General features: G+C 50.2%; 1 protein-coding gene across 1 annotated transcript; it reads left to right on the top strand.

The window, feature by feature from the left end:
* Window positions 1–227: 227 nt before the first annotated feature.
* On the top strand, window positions 228–17,680 carry ELOVL3 (ELOVL fatty acid elongase 3). Its single transcript, XM_024218752.2, has 4 exons — window positions 228–334; window positions 11,071–11,202; window positions 16,555–16,706; window positions 17,259–17,680. Exons 1-4 carry the CDS (start codon window positions 228–230, stop codon window positions 17,678–17,680), a joined length of 813 nt encoding a protein of 270 aa, XP_024074520.2.
* The last annotated feature ends 852 nt before the right edge of the window (window positions 17,681–18,532 follow it).

Raw genomic sequence — 18,532 nt, 5'->3', positions numbered from 1 at the left:
ATTGGCTGGGCTGGCGGCGGGAACCCGTCACCTGCAGCCTGGCTGCGGCTGGGGGTTCCAGCTCCGTGCTGCCGCCGGCGGCTCCTCCTCTAAAGCCGGCCCGGCACTGACCCGCCCGCTCCTGCAGGGTCCGACCCGGCACTGACCCGCCCGCCCGCTTGCTCGCTCCTGCAGAGCCCGACCCGGCACTGACCGACCCGGCCCCGAGCCGCCCGCGCCCCTCCAGCATGGAGCTGCTGGGCGCCAACCTGTCCGCGCTGCCCCGCCCGCAGGAGTACGACTTCGAGCGGCACTTCGACGAGCTGCAGGCGATCCAGTGGATGCGGGAGAACTGGTGAGCGCTGCCGGGGCGGCGGGTTAGCTCCGCGGGGGCACCTTGCTGGGGTGGGGATGGCCGGGCTAGGCAGTAACTTGGGCTGAAGCCTGCGGTGCAGCACCGGGGACCCGTCTGCTGCACCGAGACTAGCAGCGCTAAAGCCGGAGCGCCCCCCCGTACAACCAGCTTGGCGCTGCTGCCGAGAGAAAGGGGCGCCTAGAGCCAGCCTGGAGATGCCCCGTGAAGCTAAGGGGGTAACTGCCATTCTGCGGGGCCCGCCTCATGTAAGCAAGGCTGGCACCTGGACGTGACATTCACAGGCTTAGATTTTTTAATAGTGAGGGTAATCCACCATTGGACCAGTTTACCAAGGGTCTCCTGGTGGATTCTCCATCACTGGAGTGGGTCTTTTCTAAGAGATCTGCTCCTCTAGTTCAAATGGGAATTAATCCGGGAAGTCCTGTAAGAGGCTGGTTATGCAGGGGGTCAGACTAACACTGGTCCTTTCTGGCTTTATAATCTGTGATCCAACTCAGAAGAATGTGCTTTTGTCAATCTTTTGGGAAAGAGGAGCTAGATAGTAAAATAGGAAACAAAACTGTAATCTGAATGAAAGACTGCGCACGTACAAAAGCTAAATCCATATAGCCTTCCAGAAGGAGATGCAACTTAGTTAATAGAGCAATTGCCTTAAAATAAAACTAGGTTAACTGCCCTGTTTACTTCAATATGAATTTAGGGTTAAAATTGCTGGTAAAAGTTTAATATATTAAACACCTTCATAAACCTATGCCTCTGAGGTCCTTTTGAGAGCCAAGAATTAAACTTATGCTACTGGCTTGAATAGTGAAACCCATTGTACAAGATTAGTCAACAATTGCTAGATTTCATAAAGCATCATTCAATGTGCAATTGTCTTCTCTGTCTCAAAGGAGACTTTAGAGAGCAGCATCTTTATACTCAATTCTTGTTTGAACTCTTTCTTCCCTTGACACAAACATACATTGTAAAAAGAATGTCTACACTGCAATTTTTAGTCCTGTGTTAGCTGGTCCGGGCCAGCTGCCAGCTGTGCTGTGAGTCTTTTATCCCTGTATAGACATACCCTAAGTAGCGCCTTTAGAGTAGCAATAATAGTGATAATGACTCAGCCATCTTACCTAGTGTACAGATATTGTTTAATCAAATCTGCATTTCTTGAGTGCAGAAAGATTTTAGGGTGAAGAGCAGCAGCTTGAAATAAACAGTTACAATAAACTTTAAAGAGCCTGCAGGTACAGTCCCTCTGTGTGTGAGGTCCTGAGTTCTGTATGTAGGTGCTTGGCCTTGACCAGGTTTGTCCCCAAGACTGGAACAGGAGGGGCTGCTGTAGGTCAGAATTTAGGTGTGGTGTGGTAGAACTGTATTTGGAGAAAAGCTTCCTGCATCATACTTGGACTTCATTAATGTGATTGCTTTCTGGCTTTTTGAGTAGCCTCGCTCAGGTGACGCTGTAGGTGGAACATGTAAAACAATCACTGAGGTCTTGCCTGTTATCTGAGGTGTTCTAAAAATTATGGCCCCAGATCTTCTCTAATAAAATGAATCGGGATCTGGGGGCTTTGCCTCAGACACAGGCTGGTTCAGTGGACATTGCCAATGTTTACCGGTAGTTTACAGAGCTAGGTGGCCCGCAGGTTTGGAGGTAAGCGATTGCATGGGGTGATTATGGTATGTTGGTATTTCAGAGGACCGGAACAATATACAGTTGACAGTTCTGGGAGATGTGGGCAGTGTGTGGGAGAAGGATGTCGCCTGCTTGGAGCAGCTGCTGATTCCACACAGCACTGTTATACTTCCTGAAAGTGTCATCTTCCTAAGATTACAAAGTTGTCTGCGTGCTAGGAAACTTCTACTGAGGTGATGTGGCATAGGATAACCTGTATGTCTGACAAGAAAACATGGTGCTATTTTTATTTTATTTTTTCTTGTGCTGAAGGTGTGTCATGAAGTCGTTTTCGTCTCTTTCTTAAGGGAAAATTACTGGTCTAATCTGTAGTTTAAAACTCTGGTGCATCAATTGACAAGCACATCCAGCTTGAGGCTGAAAATGAAAACTGCTGTCCTGTCTCTCTTTCTCATAGCTGCTGCTGAACAGCAAAGTCACCCCATGCCATGCCTCATGACAGGAAGAGCTGTTTGCTACCATGCCCCACGAGGCTATGTGCACAGCCAGAGGAGGAGTTACACCATGAAACAGGGAAATCCATTCACTTCTGCGGTTGGAATTTACAGGGAAACTTGAGTAGGACTAGGAGACCATGTTTCATTTGCACCTTCAGTTCAGCCACATGCAAATCCACATACCCAGGATCTTGCCATGTGGGGTGACAGGTTGCAGCTGCATTTGATTTGTCCACACTTGGTATTTCTGGGCTGGCAGCCAATAGGCTTTTCCTGGCCTGCTAAGATTTGCACTGAGCCACAAGATTTGTCAGGATTCTAAGCCCCCAAAGGCCTGAGGTGGTTTGTGTCCACGGTTTTGGTTTGGGGTCCAGCTAATTGGACACCAGAACTTAGAACACCTGAGTTGTATTGAACTTCATAAATATTTCTTCTGCATGCTGAGATTACATGACAAATGCCCACACCACACACCTCTTCATCTTTCAAAATCTCTCCCTGAGCATGGGGTAAAATCCGCAATGGTTTGCTATTTGGGGTTACTAATTCTAAAATAATAGACCGCACCCTGTTTCCATTGGGACATCTATTGTGTAGTCCTGTTTCCTAGCATGGAAATATGATGGGTTGGAAGAGGGGGAGGGGGAGGGGAGGTGGGTCAGGTAGTCTCTTTTTATTGGACCAACTTCGCTTGGTGAGAGAGACAAGGTTTTTAGCTTACACAGGCTCTCCTTCAGCTCCTGAGCAACACAGGGTTGGTAACTATCTCTGGAGCAAACTTAACTTGTTTGTTCTTGGCTTAGTGCAGTTTGGAAGGATTTATGCCCTGATTGGGAGAGACTCAGAGAGAAACTTTCTTGGGGGGGGTGTTTCCTCAAAATGCCAGAGCACTTGATTACTTTGTGGTGAACTGTTGTAAGCATTTGATGGAATGAATGGGCTGGTTGTCATGGGTGCAGTGATAACATCATTAACACAACGTTAAATTATGAAGCGTGGTTTAGATTTGGAGCGGAATCCTTTGCTTGCTTAGTCCCATGGCAAATATGCTATGGGAGGGGATGAGAGATTCATCCCAAAGCTAAGTTTATTAATGTAATAGATGGAAGAATTCAAAATGAAACCAAGCATTTTGAAATCAAAATTAAACAGTTATTCACAAAACAAATTCTAATGCAAAACTCACAACTCCTATTTCAGAGAGTGTCTATTCATCCCTTATCTTAGAGTTTCTTACCAAAGTCCCTTAGAGCAGTGGTTTTCAAACTGCAGGTCGCGACCCAGTGCTGGATTGTGGTGGCTCTGGTCAGCACCAGGCCGTTAAAAATCCTGTCAGCGGTGCTGCCCAGCTAAGGCAGGCTAGTCCCTACCTGTTCTGACACTGCGCTGTGCCCCAAAAGCGGTCAGCAGCAGGTCCAGCTCCTAGGCTAGGGGGGCCATGGGGCTCCGCGCACTGACCCCGCTCCGAGCACAGGCTCCGCACTCCCATTGGCCAGCTCCCAATGGGAGCTGGGGGGTAGTGCCTGTGGAGGGGGGGGGGTGCTTGCTGGCGAGAGCCGCGCGGAGCTGCTTGTGCACCTGCCTAGGAACCGGACCTGCTGCTGGCCACTTCCGGGGCGCAGCACGGTCCACTGTGCCAAGACAGGCAGGAAGCCTGCCTTAGCACCCCCACTGCGCCACTGACCAGGAGCTGCCGCAGGTAAGCCTGTGCTCCATCCCCACGCCCCATTCACCTACCCCAGTCCTGAGCCCTCCCCAAACCCAGAGCCCCCTCCTGCACCCCAAAGCCCTTATCCCCAGCCCCATCCCAGAGCCTGCACTCCCAGCCTAGAGCCCTGACCCCCTGCAGGATCGGCACCAGGGTTTTTGCCGCCCTAAGCGGCAGGGCTCCTCCTCTGAGCTTTCAGCGGCAGGGGTCCTTCCGCTCTGCGTCTTCGGGGCACTTCGGCGACGGATCCCAGAGTGAGTGAAGGACCCGCCGCCGAATTTCCGCTGAAGACCCAGAGCGGAAGGACCCCCCCGCCACCGAATTTCCGCTGAGGGAGGCAAAATGCCGCCCCCCAAATCCTGCTGCCCTAGGAAGTGCCGTCCTAGTGGAAGTGCCAGCCCTGACCCCCCTGCACCAGCCCAGAGCCCTCACACACACACCTTGAACCCCTCATTCCCGACTGCAGCCCTCACCTAGCGCCCCAGCCCTGAGCCCCTCCCACACACCAAACCCCTCTGCCCCAGCTCCGTTGGATCACGGGCATCAATAATTTTCTTCAACTGGGTCGCCAGAAAAAGTCTGAAAACCACTGCCTTAGAGCCCTCCTTGTGGGGGATCGAGGAAAGGTTAATTCTGTTGCTGGACCTTGAACTTGCTGTTTGCTATTAAAGTTACTCTTGCCTTTAGCAGACCCAAGAGAGCAGGATGGAGAAGAATGGCTTTCTGTTGACATTCACAAGATGGTCACAGACAGCTCATGCACCTGTTGTGGCCAACCTGTGTAACACCTCTGAGCCCTGGCTTGCTTGCTTGCTTGCTTGCTTCCCCCACCTGGCAGGTTTTGGCAGGTGCCTCTTCCTTTGGTTTCTCTTGGGCAAGCTATGCTGCTTCATGCTATTGTGCTGATGGCATGCAGTACAGCTGATCTCCACACCGGGTGAGAAATAGTGGGGGATCCCATGAATCAAATTGGGGTCTTCACTGGTTCGGCAATGATGGTTCAGTGTCCTCACTGGCATGTTGACACCTGGACTGCTCCATCCTTCACCTGTGAACCTGGAGGATTCTGGAGCGAAGCAGAGGCCTTCGGATATTTCTCAAGCAAACCCCTCAGGAGCCCATGATTTTTCTCATTCTCTAGAGTCCCAGTTCAGCCTGACTTCCAATACACCAAGTTTGTCTAACTTCTGGTTTCAAACTCCTCTTGTTTGCGAGTTGTAACCTCAGTAGAGTCCTTGGGTTGGAGCAGCAGCCCTCTTTTGTTAATACATATTCAATCTTTTTTTTTTTTTTTTCCCCCTATACCTTCTCAATCACCTTTCTTTGTTACTGTGACTCTGTAAGTTTTCATCCATGTATCAATTACAGCTCAAACGGCAACTAGACCTGCTATGTCCTACCAAGGCACCAATACTACCCCAGTCAGGCCAAAGTTGAGGGCGTTGGCAGTGGCTCATTTGGAGTAGAGAGAGCATCTTTGCCCTGTGAAATTAACACACGCCCTCCTTCCTGAGCTGTCTACCAACCTGCCTTTGAGAAGTCACTTCTTCCAAATGAGGCAGTGGCTTGTAGGAGAGAAATCAATGTAGCTCCCTTCTGGTCATGGCTGTCTAACATATGGCATTGTTTTAACTGCTAAGCTGCTGGTTGGGCCAAGTGTGCTGTGCCACATACATCCCCTGGCGCCCGAGATCAGCTTCCGACCTCTACACTGTCGGCACTGAGAGCTGGAATAGAGTCTAAATTCAGACTTATAAAATGAAAGTGCCTGAGAAGTATTCCTGTGAAGGAGGCCCCTTACCTGGTGGCTGACTGTGTGTTGGGATTGGCTGATAGTTCTGCTCGGTACCAGGAAAGATGGTCTTGTGGTCAAAACACTGGATTAGGAATTAGGAGGCCAGCTCTGCCTCAGATTTGGTGTGACCAAGTACGTTGCTTAATCTGACTCAGTTTCCCATCTCTTAAATGGATCTAGTAGTACTTCCAGCCTGCTCTTGGTCACTCTTGTCTCACAGGGACAAGGGCTATCTCCTCAGTATGTAGAGAGCCTATAGTACAATGTGTCCCTGAGCTCACTTGGGTCTTCCCAACCACTTTGGTATTATATTTATGTACAGCCACTGGGGGCTTCAGTTTCACCAGGCTGCTTAAAATACTGCTTGGTGATGGCTACTATCGTGTTTAGTGTGAGCAGCTTCATGTTGACTGCGACTCTGTGGATGTAACTTGAGCTTCCTGAAGAACTGGAGCATCTTCCTTCTCTTTTGGCCCTGGCACAAGAGTCCTTCTGTTTAAGAGGAAACTGCTGTCCATTCTTACCCTCCACAGATAAACCCCTTTCTGGGCATGTTGGGCCCAGTTCATCCTTCGTGGAACCCAGCTCCCATGGGACCGAATGCCCATGGCCTGGGAGGCTGGGTTTGGGTGAGAGGCAGGAGAATTGCTGGCTGAATCTTGGGCCTTAGAGCCAGTGTGGGCGACAGTATTGTTTGAACTGCTTCTCAGACCTGTCTCGCTCCAGTAGGGTGGGGAGTGTGTGAAGTCTTTTAGCAAATGAGCACAGCCCCTTGGGAGGGGATTATGTTGACTCATCAGCCTACATGTCTGTGAGGTTACCAGATTGCCTGCTGCATACAAGAGTCCTCCTTGATATTGAAGACTAAGTTGCACACAAACCACCACCAGAGTGTTCCTGTGGGGCTGCTCAGGCTGATGTGGGTCCAGCGTTCAACCCCATCTGTGCTCTGCAGCCTTCCCTGTTGGCAGCACTTGGCAGAAGTTCAGTACATAGATAGGAATGGAAAGGGATGGGTGCAAAGGTCAGCATGCGTCAAGCACAACTAGTCAATGCTGGGAGTAGCTGTTTACTTTAGGGGTGTCTCATCAAGGTGGAGGGTGGAGAGGGGTGTTTTCTGGACTGTTCCATGGAAAGTGGCTGAGATATGACCTTAGTCCCACTTGGATTTTCTTCACTGAGTCAGTTGGCCTCTAGGTACAACTGCACTGCAAAAGGGAAAAAAAATCTGCAGCAGTAAGTCTGAGCCCAGTCAACTGACTCGGGCCCTGGGGCTCATGCCACAGGGCTAAACATAGTGGTGTAGATGTTTCTGCTAGGGCTTGATCCTGGCAAGGGGGTGGCTGACAGAGCCCAGCTCCAGCCCAAGGGGATGTCTACGCTGCTATTTTTAGCCCTGTAGAATGCTCCAGAGTCAGCTGCCCCAAGCTCTAAAACTCACTGCTGCTGGATATTTTTGCAGTGTCCCCGTACCCTTTGACCCTCCCCTGTTAATGGGGGATTTTGAAGTTCCTTTCTTACTGGGGTGATAGACCTGTTGAGAATGAGCTGGCCATCCTGTCATTTTCCTTGCCTCCCCATTCTCCGGACATGGTTGGAGCTGCCACCCACCTGCTCCCACCTCTACAGGACAGATGAAAAGTTGAGTAATTTGCCTGAGAGAGTGGAGCAGTGAGATTTCCTGTTTGTTCTGTAACTTACTAAATTAGGAGTCTTTCCTAATTTTACATAGCAGGGGCAAGAGTGTAACGCACACCTTCCTCTTCCATTTGGCATCATGTGGCATGCCTCTGACAACTGCGATTGCTTAGGCGGAAAAGTCACATCGAAGTATTTAGTGTATTTTTCTCGACGCCTTCTAATGAAACTTGGCAGTAGCAGGAGAGGAGTGAGAGCCATGTGACCAGCTCCCTTTTCACTAGCAAATGCCCAGTGGGCCCCGCATGACAATTTGGGGGATTTCCTGTTAAACCAGGATCCCAATTCCAGTGGGTTTTATAGTGCCGAGGGGTGAGTCATGGCTGGAGTGTGGGGGACGGTGCTCCTGAATTATAGGCTGGATCCCTGGCATCTTGGATACGGAGCTCACGAGAGCAGAAGGTCTTGTCAGAGAACCCTCGGGGTGATAACGAAATGCAGCCATTCAGCCCCTTCTCCTCCATTCACAAGCTGTGAATCACAGAGCCGTTGGCAGCGCTGCAGATCAGTGAAATGTCGACTCCACCCCTGTGATGCCTCTGGCACCAGCTGTCAGTGCCAGTGCTTGCTGGTACACACCCCTGTGCAGGCTCAGCAGGAAGGAAGGGTTAATCCTGTTCTTAATCAGTACCAACAACCCGCTGCCGCCTCTTTAGCAAACACAGATGGAAGCTTAACCCTGGCTGAGCTGGGTTCACTACTACTTCTCGGGATGCCTTGGCACTTCCTGATGCTGGGATCCTTCCCTGCCCAAAGCCTGCCTTTGCAGTGATTTGGGTACAGTTGGGGGGCAGGGGTGGCTTCATGATGCAGTGCTGCTCTAGTGTGGGCTGGGAGCTTCGTTTTCTGCCATGCTGTTTACCTTTAACTTCAGCATGTGGTGCTTGAAGGGAGGTCCTGGCTAGAGCAAAGCCTAGTGCAGGCAAGTGGTGTTCACTAGCAGTACCTGCTGGTCTAGGACTCTCTCAGTGAAGTTCTGTGGCCTGTTATATGCTGGAGGTCAAGTCACCTTCTAGCCTTAATCTATTAATCTCTTTTTTTTGTTTGGGCGAAGGCAGTGCGTCGCTGCCAATACACCACAATCCTGACCTGTAACATGTCCTGCTTTTCTCCCAGCCAGCCTGCTCTGCTCATGCATCTAAGTCTACCTGCTACCCCAGTCCAGGCGTATATTGCCCACTAGGCCACAGCCTGAGACCTTCAACCTCTTTGCTGTTAAGCTAAGTAGAGTAACTTGGACTCAAGTCTCTGGGGTTGAAAGGCTTGTGCAACAGCCTGAATGTCAATTGATGTACAGATTCTCCTAGGGCATAGGTACCATACATACAGATGCCTGACTTGGGAGTATAGTCCTCGCTATAGTAAACGGTGGATCACATTTCAAGCTATAATTCTACGGTTTCCATGGAGACTTGTTCTGAATGCCTCTCTCCGTCCATCAAACGTCTCTGTAAAACATCTGGCATTTTCAGTCCACGCAGACCAGGCGTCCCTGTGACCGCAGTGTGAATTCGAACAATACTGGGGCAAAGAGTAGGGATTCCCTCACGGTAATGCCACTTTTGCCCAGGAATCTGGTAAGCCCATTGCAGTGGGTCCTGGAAGCTAACTAATATAAAGAATGTTAGACTTAGGCTGAATTGGCCTAGGATCAGAGAAAGGAATGTAGACCTTCCCCCTGCATGGTTGAAGAGGGACTCGGTTGCTTTGGTTCTTACCCTAGATGGGGATCTAACTTATGGTGGCTGGAGTCAAGTCAGTGGGCTGTGCAGCGCGTGGACATTCTGGTGGTTGTTCTCAAATAAGCCAAATCAGACCCATCAGCTGTTGGGGCTGGGAGGAGGGGCAGCTTCTTAAGGCCAGGGAGAGAAGAGAAGAGAGGCTCTGAAGGGCAGCTGTGCTCCCTTGTTTACTCCCCCTAGCAAGAGGTGGGTGTTTAATCCTAGGTCTTGAACTCAAGGATTTAAGAACAAAGTAACATGGGCAGACTGGGTTGAGTGGCTGCCTTGGGTTCTGTCCATCCATTCGGTCTCTTCCACTTCTCTCCAGTGCTTCCCATCCTTTCCCTGAAAGAGGGAAGATCTGCCCCCTTCAGAAATGGAGAAGGCAGCTGGTTGCTGGGACAACCCACTGTTACTCTGTGCCTTACAAGGGGCATTTCCATCTAGCAGCAGAGAAATGGAGCGAATAGGATTTGTTGGTGCCTTCGCTACAGAGAGGACACAGCTGAATGCCTGTGTCCAGGCTGCTGCTCCTACTGCAGAATCCCCAGGCACGAGAAGCTTTATAGGACTATTGGGAGTGGGGGAGATGGGGAGGGATCCCTTACGGTGTGGCTGGGATCTTAGATTTTTGCGAGCTGAGCCTAACTAGATTAAGACTTGGATGGGAGAGCTCCAAGGAACACAGCTGGTGCAGGAAGTGGTATTTGTGACCCGCTAAGCTTTCTTCCTAACACAAACTCATGGCCTAAGATTCTCTGCTACTCTTTGGTGGCATCAGGCAGGCAACAAGGGCCAGACTCCGGCTTGGGTTCTGTTCTGCCACCTTAGGTTCCACTTGCAGCTTCTCTTCACTTCCTGTCCTGTTACGTTACTGTGCGCTGCTGGGGCTGCATTTCAGTGCGGCTGTGAGAGCTGGTATAGGGTTTGTAAATGTCTCTGGGATGAAAGGCTTGTGAAACTCTAGTTAGCCAGGGAGAGAATTCTTTAGTTTTTTTTAAAGATAATTTAATTCTTCAAAAATGTATTCTGATGGCCAGTATAGGGGACTGGATTTTGTCCAGCCTGGTGAATTGTCAGGCCTTTTTAAAATCAGACTGCATTATACGAATGGAGTATCAAAAATGGGGTCCCAAATCTGGGAAGCTAAGGCCAGAACACATCACAGCACGACAGAATGTTGTTTTCAGCCAAGTCTGTTGTGAGGGTCAGCCCCCAGCGCTGCCTGTGTAGAACGCTGTCCCTTTCCTCCATGTACTAAGAAGTTGTACAAAACAAGAAACTGTGGCCTCCTCACAAATTACAGTGAAGGAGCTAGTCTGTAGATAAATAAAACTGCCCTGTTCTCTCAGCTTGAAATCCTTGCAGCTGAGCCCTCACTTGGGATCTGAAGGGGCAGGGCGGCATTGTGGAAGTCTCCATAATGTGAGAGATCCCCTTTCTTTTCCTTCCCTCACCAAGGGTATTTCTACCGGCTCCACTTATGGCCAAAGCCTGCTCCTCGTGACTACAGCTAGAGGAACACAGATACTTCCAGTACCCATGGGAGTGCAGGACTCCGTTAGATTCCTCCTTGTCCGGGCTAGCGAAGCCCCCACCAGGAGCAAGGGGTAGGTCTGTGCTGTACCACGTGCCAGCCTGTCTGAGAACTCTTCTTCCCCACTCACAGGCGTAAATCTTTCTCGTTCGCCTTGGCTTATGTGCTGCTGATCTTCGGAGGCCAGCATGTCATGAAGCAGCGGAGAGGGTACGACCTGCGCAAGCCACTGGTCCTGTGGTCACTCAGCCTGGCCTTGTTCAGGTAAGAATGGCGTCTCTCGCTGTATTCTGCTGCTGACGGTTACTGGGCAGCCGTAGAGCCCCACCGTGCCAGCTGACCCTGGAGAGAGACATGGAGGCATTTCCTTCTGGGATGCTAACCCAAAAGGGGCAATAGGTTTTTGATAAACTGCTGAACCACAGACAATTTCCCACTCCCAGCCTGGCCATGGGGCTTTAATGTTAGTCCTTATTTTAAAACCTTCCTCCTCTTTCTCCCCCCCCCCCGACCCATTTCCTAACCCTGTAGAAGTGATCCCAAAATGAGGGGGAAGGATCCTGTGAAGTCTTTCCCCCTTCCCCACCCCGAGCCCTCTGGTCTTGAGCCATCCCTGCAAGGCCTCTCTCTGCCTTCCCCACCAACAGCTGCAGTCTCTGCCAGGGACGATCCCTGCCTTTGTCTGTGGCAGGCAGGCAGCAGTGCGGGGAGAGGCAGAGGCACTGCTCAGTTGTGGCCTTGGGCAAAACAGAGGGCGCTAACACTCAGCAAAGCTCAGCCTGAACTAGAGAGTGGAAGCATGGGGATCTGAGCTGCTGCCCCAGATGAGATGAGCCACGCTGCGGTTGACGGCTTCTGTGCTCTTCTGTACAGGTTCTTACAGTGCCCTCATCACCTCAGAATCTGAAACCGTTTGGATCTGTTGACTGTTGTCTTCATCTGAGAGCATTGGCTCTCCTAGGTACCCTGGGCCCAGGTGCTGGAGCATCTTGAAGATAAGGGGGGGAGGGATAGCTCAGCGGTTTGAGCATTGGCCTGCTAAACCCAGGGCTGTGAGTTCAATCCTTGAGGGGGCCACTTAAGGATCTGGGGCAAAATCAGTACTTGGTCCTGATAGTGAAGGCAGAGGGCTGGACTCAATGACTTTTCAAGGTCCCTTCCAGTTCTAGGAGATAGGATATCTCCATTAATTCAATTTAATTTTAATTTAAAAAAGGCGGAGACCTTGAACTTGACTGCTCAATCCACTCCCTGAGCATTTCCCTTAGTGTTTGGGTGGGCAGAGTAGCAGGCCTATCCCTACTTCAGATGGCTGGCTGGCCATGACCATGAGCAGAGGCAAAGATCGACCTCTGCTGTGCAGGGCCCAGCTAGCCTGGTCTTGAGGTGCAGGATTCTGAAAACTGAAGGATGAACAGAGAAGTGCATGAGCCCTGCCTTGCTCTTTGAGCTGAGACCCTCTGAATCCAGAGGAGAACATGAAAGGGATTGCCAGCTCCTCTCTGGCCATTGGCACAAGCTGGCTGAATGTGTCAGTATGTACAGGCTTCGCTATTCCTTGTTATCTTTACTGCACTTGTGAGGTGCTCAGGGAAACTTTCCAGTGTGGAAAACTTGCTTCTTGTTTTTGCAGTGGTGAGGATAAAAGCTGAATAGCAAAACAACAAGGATGAGACGGTTTATGTTAAACACAGATTTCTTTTGTGAACAGGGCATTATTTTTCAAGTTTCAGCAACACACATGTCATAAAAGTGAGAGTAATCTTGCATCTAAGGTCTCTGTGTAAAAGATTCAGTTCTTTGTCTTTAATCAACCCCATAAACTGTTCATAAACATACTGTGCTGGCAACTCTGGCTTCCTGCGGGGACTCTGATAGGAGTCTGCCGAGAATGACTCAACCATAGCTTTGCTCTGTAATTTAGAGCAGAGCCAAGCCAACATCCTTCAGTTTTCTCACCATCCTCTCAGCACCTGTTTACTGCGGCTCAGTCTGGTCGGGCAGAGTGAGACTATCCTCCTCACGAGGTTAATTGGTGTAAGATGCTGAAGTATGAGGAGGATGAAGCTGGCTGGGAGTGATGCTGGATTCTGACTGGCTTGCGTGGTCCACATAAGGGTGGAGGGGGTAGGGGAAGATGTGGGAAGCTAGAATGACACCTTGCTATGCAGTGTCCTGGGACATGCAAGCTCTGGCACTGATAGTGCATGCACAACCATTGTGAAGCCATATCCCCGCTTTAATGACTGACCGCTTTGGGTAGCCAGCCCACAAGTTTAAGGGGTGCTTCTTGGCTTGCATGAGCATCTCTTTCAAAGTACTTGAAGCCGAAGGTGGGGCAGGGAGCGCATATTCTTCACTTCTCTTGTTGTCTTGGTTTCCCAGGAGCCATTGCCTGGCATCAGGTACGCAGAAAGCCTTGAGTTTGTATACATTGGGTTGCTGTGATACAGTCCTCAGCTTTTTATCTCTTGTGTGGCATTTTATTGGTGGTGTCATTCTGACAAGGCAGTTCTAGGTGGAAAAACCACAACTGCTTACACCAGCTCAAACTGCTTTCAGCCTGATATTAGTCATCACACCAGTGGTATTCAGAAGCTCTCCTACTCAGCCATGCAGTTATGGCTCCAATGCTTTGTGTACGTTAGCCTTTTCCTGAAAAACTCTCTACAAGTGGCTCAGCTCGCGGGAGGATTGCCATAGTTGGGGTGGGTGCTGGCAAGACAGGAGCTGCCTGGAACTTTTTGGCTGAATAGTTAATTCGCTGAAAAATGCAGTTTGGGGGCAAGTGAAACTATTTGCGAATTTGGATCAAATTCAGGAAATAGCACTGAATGAATAAAAGAAATTTCTAAGTCAAAATGGTTTGTTCTAACACTTTTGAAATGAAAGGCTTTGACTTTGTTTCATTTTGAAATGTAGCTAGATTTGTTTCAAAACTTTTTAGATAGGTAAAAACCACCCTAAATAAATGAGAATTTCCAGGTTGAACAAAATGTTTCATTTGACTGGAAATGAATTTTTTCTTTCATTTTCATTTTGCAAGAAAAAACAAAAATGTCAGGGTTTTTTTGGTTCATTCTAAAACAATTTTTTTTCGGTTTTACTTTTTTGGTTCGACCACTGAACCAAAAAATCCATTATTAGCTCAGCTCTAGTGAAGGCCTCCTCTAAACTTCAGTTTCTAAAATGGTGCTGAATGCAATTAATCTGCACTTGCAGCTAAACCATGTTCAGGACTTGCTTAGCTGTCCCTGTCAACAACAACAACACAGAGCTTGTCTAAGCTACGGAAGAAGTGGGAAAAACTACTATGTTCAAATACATTTGTCAACCTCTCGATTTCTTGCTGTGTGGAGAAGGAGAGGGGAACCATGGCTTAGCCTAGGAATCTACCGGGGTTAAAACATGGCTCCTTACTATCTTGTCTGGTTAGTATTTCTAGCATATAGCAGACATTGAAGTCTGTGATGATCACTTTCCAGACCCAAACAAGTGTTGATTCCTGCCAGCAGTGCAGAGCCCATGTAGCTGTTAAATGGATTTTTGAGATCCCAGCTGAGGTTTGCCCTGCAGCACAAGCTGTTAGATCACTTCTCAGTTTGTAAACTGAGCCAGCCATCTAGCGCTAGTGACATCAATTTCCAGTCAGATCAGAACCACACATCACATAGCTCTTTGTCATGTGTGCATGGAGTTCTGCAGTGTGTCTTATGGACGCTAGGAATGGGGTTAGGCAGCAAACCTTTAGAATGGCATTTATGCATGTTGATTGTAGGGGCTGAGATGAGCGAGTTGAGTTAGTGGCTCTTTGCCTAATTCAGACTTTCCGTTATGCTTAAGATGTGTAGTGGTTTTTGTATCCTTTGCTCATTTGAGGCCCGGGTCTGGCCCGACTTGCTGAAACTCCAATTAAGAGGCGAGAAGAGACTGGAATATCAGAGCATGTGGTAGTTCGCTGTTGAGGTGCCCTGGAAGAACTTGGGGTAGGACTTCATAATGAAGTAGGATCTTCATTAATGATCTGGAGGATGGCGTGGACTGCACTCTCAGCAAGTTTGCAGATGACACTAAACTGGGAGGAGTGGTAGATACACTGGAGGGTAGGGATAGGATACAGAGGGACCTAGACAAATTAGAGGATTGGGCCAAAAGAAACCTGATGAGGTTCAACAAGGACAAGTGCAGAGTCCTGCACTTAGGACGGAAGAATCCCATGCACTGTTACAGACTAGGGACCGAATGGCTAGGAAGCAGTTCTGCAGAAAAGGACCTAGGGGTTACAGTGGACGAGAAGCTGGATATGAGTCAACAGTGTGCCCTTGTTGCCAAGAAGGCTAACGGCATTTTGGGCTGTATAAGTAGAGGCATTGTCAGCAGATCAAGGGACGTGATCATTCCCCTCTATTCGACGTTGGTGAGGCCTCATCTGGAGTACTGTGTCCAGTTTTGGGCCCCACACTACAAGAAGGATGTGGAAAAATTGGAGAGAGTCCAGCGGAGGGCAACAAAAATGATTAGGGGGCTGGAGCACATGACTTATGAGGAGAGGCTGAGGGAACTGGGATTGTTTAGTCTGCAGAAGAGAAGAATGAGGGGGGATTTGATAGCTGCTTTCAACTACCTGAAAGGGGGTTCCAAAGAGGATGGATCTAGACCAGGGGTCGGCAACGTTTGGCACGTGGCTCGCCAGGGTAAGCACCCTAGCGGGCCGGGCCAGTTTATTTACCTGCTGACGCGGCAGGTTCGGCCGATCGCGGCCCCCACTCGCCGCGGTTCACCGTCCCGGGCCAATGGGGGCAGCGGGAAGCGGCGCGGGCCGAGGGATGTGCTGGCCGCGGCTTCCCACCGCCCCGGGACGGCGAACCGCGGCCAGTGGGGGCCGCGATCGGCCGAACCTGCCGCGTCAGCAGGTAAATAAACTGGCCCGGCCCGCTAGGGTGCTTACCCTGGCGAGCCGCGTGCCGAACGTTGCCGACCCCTGATCTAGACTGTTCTCAATGGTACCTGATGACAGAACAAGAAGTAATGGTCTCAAGCTGCAGTTGGGTAGGTTTAGGTTGGATATTAGGAAAAACATTTTCACTAGGAGGGTGGTGAAGCACTGGAATGGGTTATCTAGGGAGGTGGTGGAATCTCCTTCCTTAGAGGTTTTTAAGGTCAGGCTTGACAACGGCCTGGCTGGGATGATTTAGGTGGGAATTGGTCCTGCTTTGAGCAGGGGGTTGGACTAGATGACCTCCTGAGGTCCCTTCCAACCCTGATATTCTATGATTCTATGACTTGGGCAGGAGGTGCTGTAGGCTCAGGACTGAAATGTGTTGGCAGAGCTGCCTGGGGACTTGTGGCTGGCTGGATGGCTGCCCCTATCTGAGTAGGGTCAGGTAGTTCTGCTAGTGAGCCAAGGTATTCGAATCTGTGCTTCCCAAGATAAGGAGGAGCAGTAACTGGAGTAAATACAGTATCAGTTGCCCTGCAGGGCAGGAGACTGATTACTTGGGCTTCCTACTTCTCCTGTGGAGGGGATGGAGTTGCCAGAGTTTCTGTGAGGGGAGAACTCAGCCTTTCTTGTGTGATTTCGTCATGTCCCATGATGATCATATGGCTCTCTTGCAGTATCATCGGCACCCTGAGGACGTGGGGGTACATGGGATTCGTCCTCTCCACCAGTGGATTTAAGCGATCTGTATGTGATCCAGGCTTCTATAATGGCCCTGTCAGCAAGTTCTGGGCATATATGTTTGTCCTAAGCAAAGTACCAGAATTGGGTGAGTATAAAACCACTTTTGCTTTATCTGATGTGGTTATAAACTCTTCCCTTGTTACTGGCAGACTCTCTAAAGGGCTCCATCCTCCACAGGAGGGGCTGACTCAGCCAGCATAAGTTGTCTCCCTTGTTCTGACCCACTGCAGCTCAATGCAGACAGTGTAGCACCATCCTGTGACCTCCCAGGTAACCTCAGTCTAGCTCAGTCCCCCCAGCATGGTCACTTACACAGGAAGGAGGACTTCGGGATAAGACACAGGACTGGCAATGAGGATTCAAATCCAGGCCCTGCCACTAACTTTTTGCCTGGAGGGAGAAGGGGGTAAACATCAGTACCATAAGGTGTATGGTGTTACAACTTCTCTCAGTGCAGTGTATGTTTGGCGGAGGGAAGGGCTGTCCCCTTGGAGCATGGAAATAATCTGGGCTGAATAAAAGTTCTGGTTGGGTCGAGTGAGGTGATGGATTTAGTGCAATGGTTTATCTCTTCACTGCAGCCTGAAAACACATCAGCTGCTTTGCCTTATCTGACCAGTGATGTCTGTCTCCCAAGGTGACACAGTGTTCATCGTTCTCCGGAAGCAACGGCTCATCTTCCTGCACTGGTACCACCATGTCACGGTGCTGCTCTACACCTGGTACGCCTATAAGGACATGGTAGCCGGTGGCGGCTGGTTCATGACCATGAATTACAGTGTCCACGCCTTCATGTACTCCTACTACACAGTGCGGGCGGCAGGCTTGAGGCTGCCACGCCCATTTGCCATGGTGATTACCTTTACCCAGATCCTGCAGATGGTGATGGGCACAGCAGTGAGCATCATGGCGTACTCCTGGATGCAGGATGGCATCTGCTCCACCTCCTGGGAACAGATCTTCTGGTCGTCCATAATGTATCTCAGCTACCTAGTGCTCTTCTGCCACTTCTTCCATGAGGCGTACCTTAAGGGGAGGGGCAAAACAAAAGGGGACTAAAACTGGGGGAGGGGTGCAGCTGGGAGTTGCTGGGACTCTTACTCCCTAGGCTGTTGGTGCTCTGGCACGTTACAGGCCTGGTGTGATGATTGGGAGGGTGTGGGGGGGGGGTGGAGGAGGAGAAACTGCTTGCTACCAGAACTTCATCTGTTGGACCTATGAAGAGGCATTGGTATCTGCCTCAGAGGGGGCTTCTCCCTGGACCTTCCAGCCAAAGGCTGAGTGCTGTTCCTTCTGCAGTCTTTAGAGGGATGGGGCAAGAGAACTGGAGAGGCTATGAATGCCAGAGAGAGGGTTGGAGGAGTGTCAAGAACCCATCACTGAATTTCAGGTTATCCCTTTTCTGTCCCGCAAACCTGTCTCTCCCCCGCCCCCCAGGGTTGTGTTGTGCGTCTCTGGCACAGATCTAATCTTCCCTTCGGTTCTTAAAGGCCAAACTTTCCTAAGGGTGAGGAGTGTCTGCTCCCTGGCATGAGCTTCACACACAAGGGATGGTTGCGTGCCTGTTGCACAATGGCTGGCCATGCCAGTTCTGCAGGAGAGGGTTGGGAGCCAAGATTGGATGCTATTGCCAGCTGGAGGGAGACCCTTGAATTCAACAGCTCGCTGGGCCAGGGGGTGGGACAGGAGATAGCAGTGGTGGCTGCATTGAATGGGAAAACACCCTAGTTTTCTCAAGTACCTAAATCTTTCTCCTGCAAGGAACTGGTGGGGGGAGGAGGGAAGGTGCCAGTAACAACTGGGAAGCCTTGGTTGTCCTGAGTGGCTTAGAGTCCAGGGTGCTTGAACTAAGGGGTTGAAAGCTTACAGGTACTAACCTTATATTAAGGGTTCTCTTGCTCCCCCAAGCTA

Source organism: Terrapene carolina, unplaced genomic scaffold (genome assembly GCF_002925995.2).
Source record: "Terrapene carolina triunguis isolate 2854851 unplaced genomic scaffold, T_m_triunguis-2.0 Scaffold310, whole genome shotgun sequence".
Lineage (NCBI taxonomy): Eukaryota > Metazoa > Chordata > Testudines > Emydidae > Terrapene > Terrapene triunguis.
The sequence above is the reverse complement of the archived record's forward strand: the minus strand, read 5'-3'. Positions and strand labels throughout refer to the sequence as shown.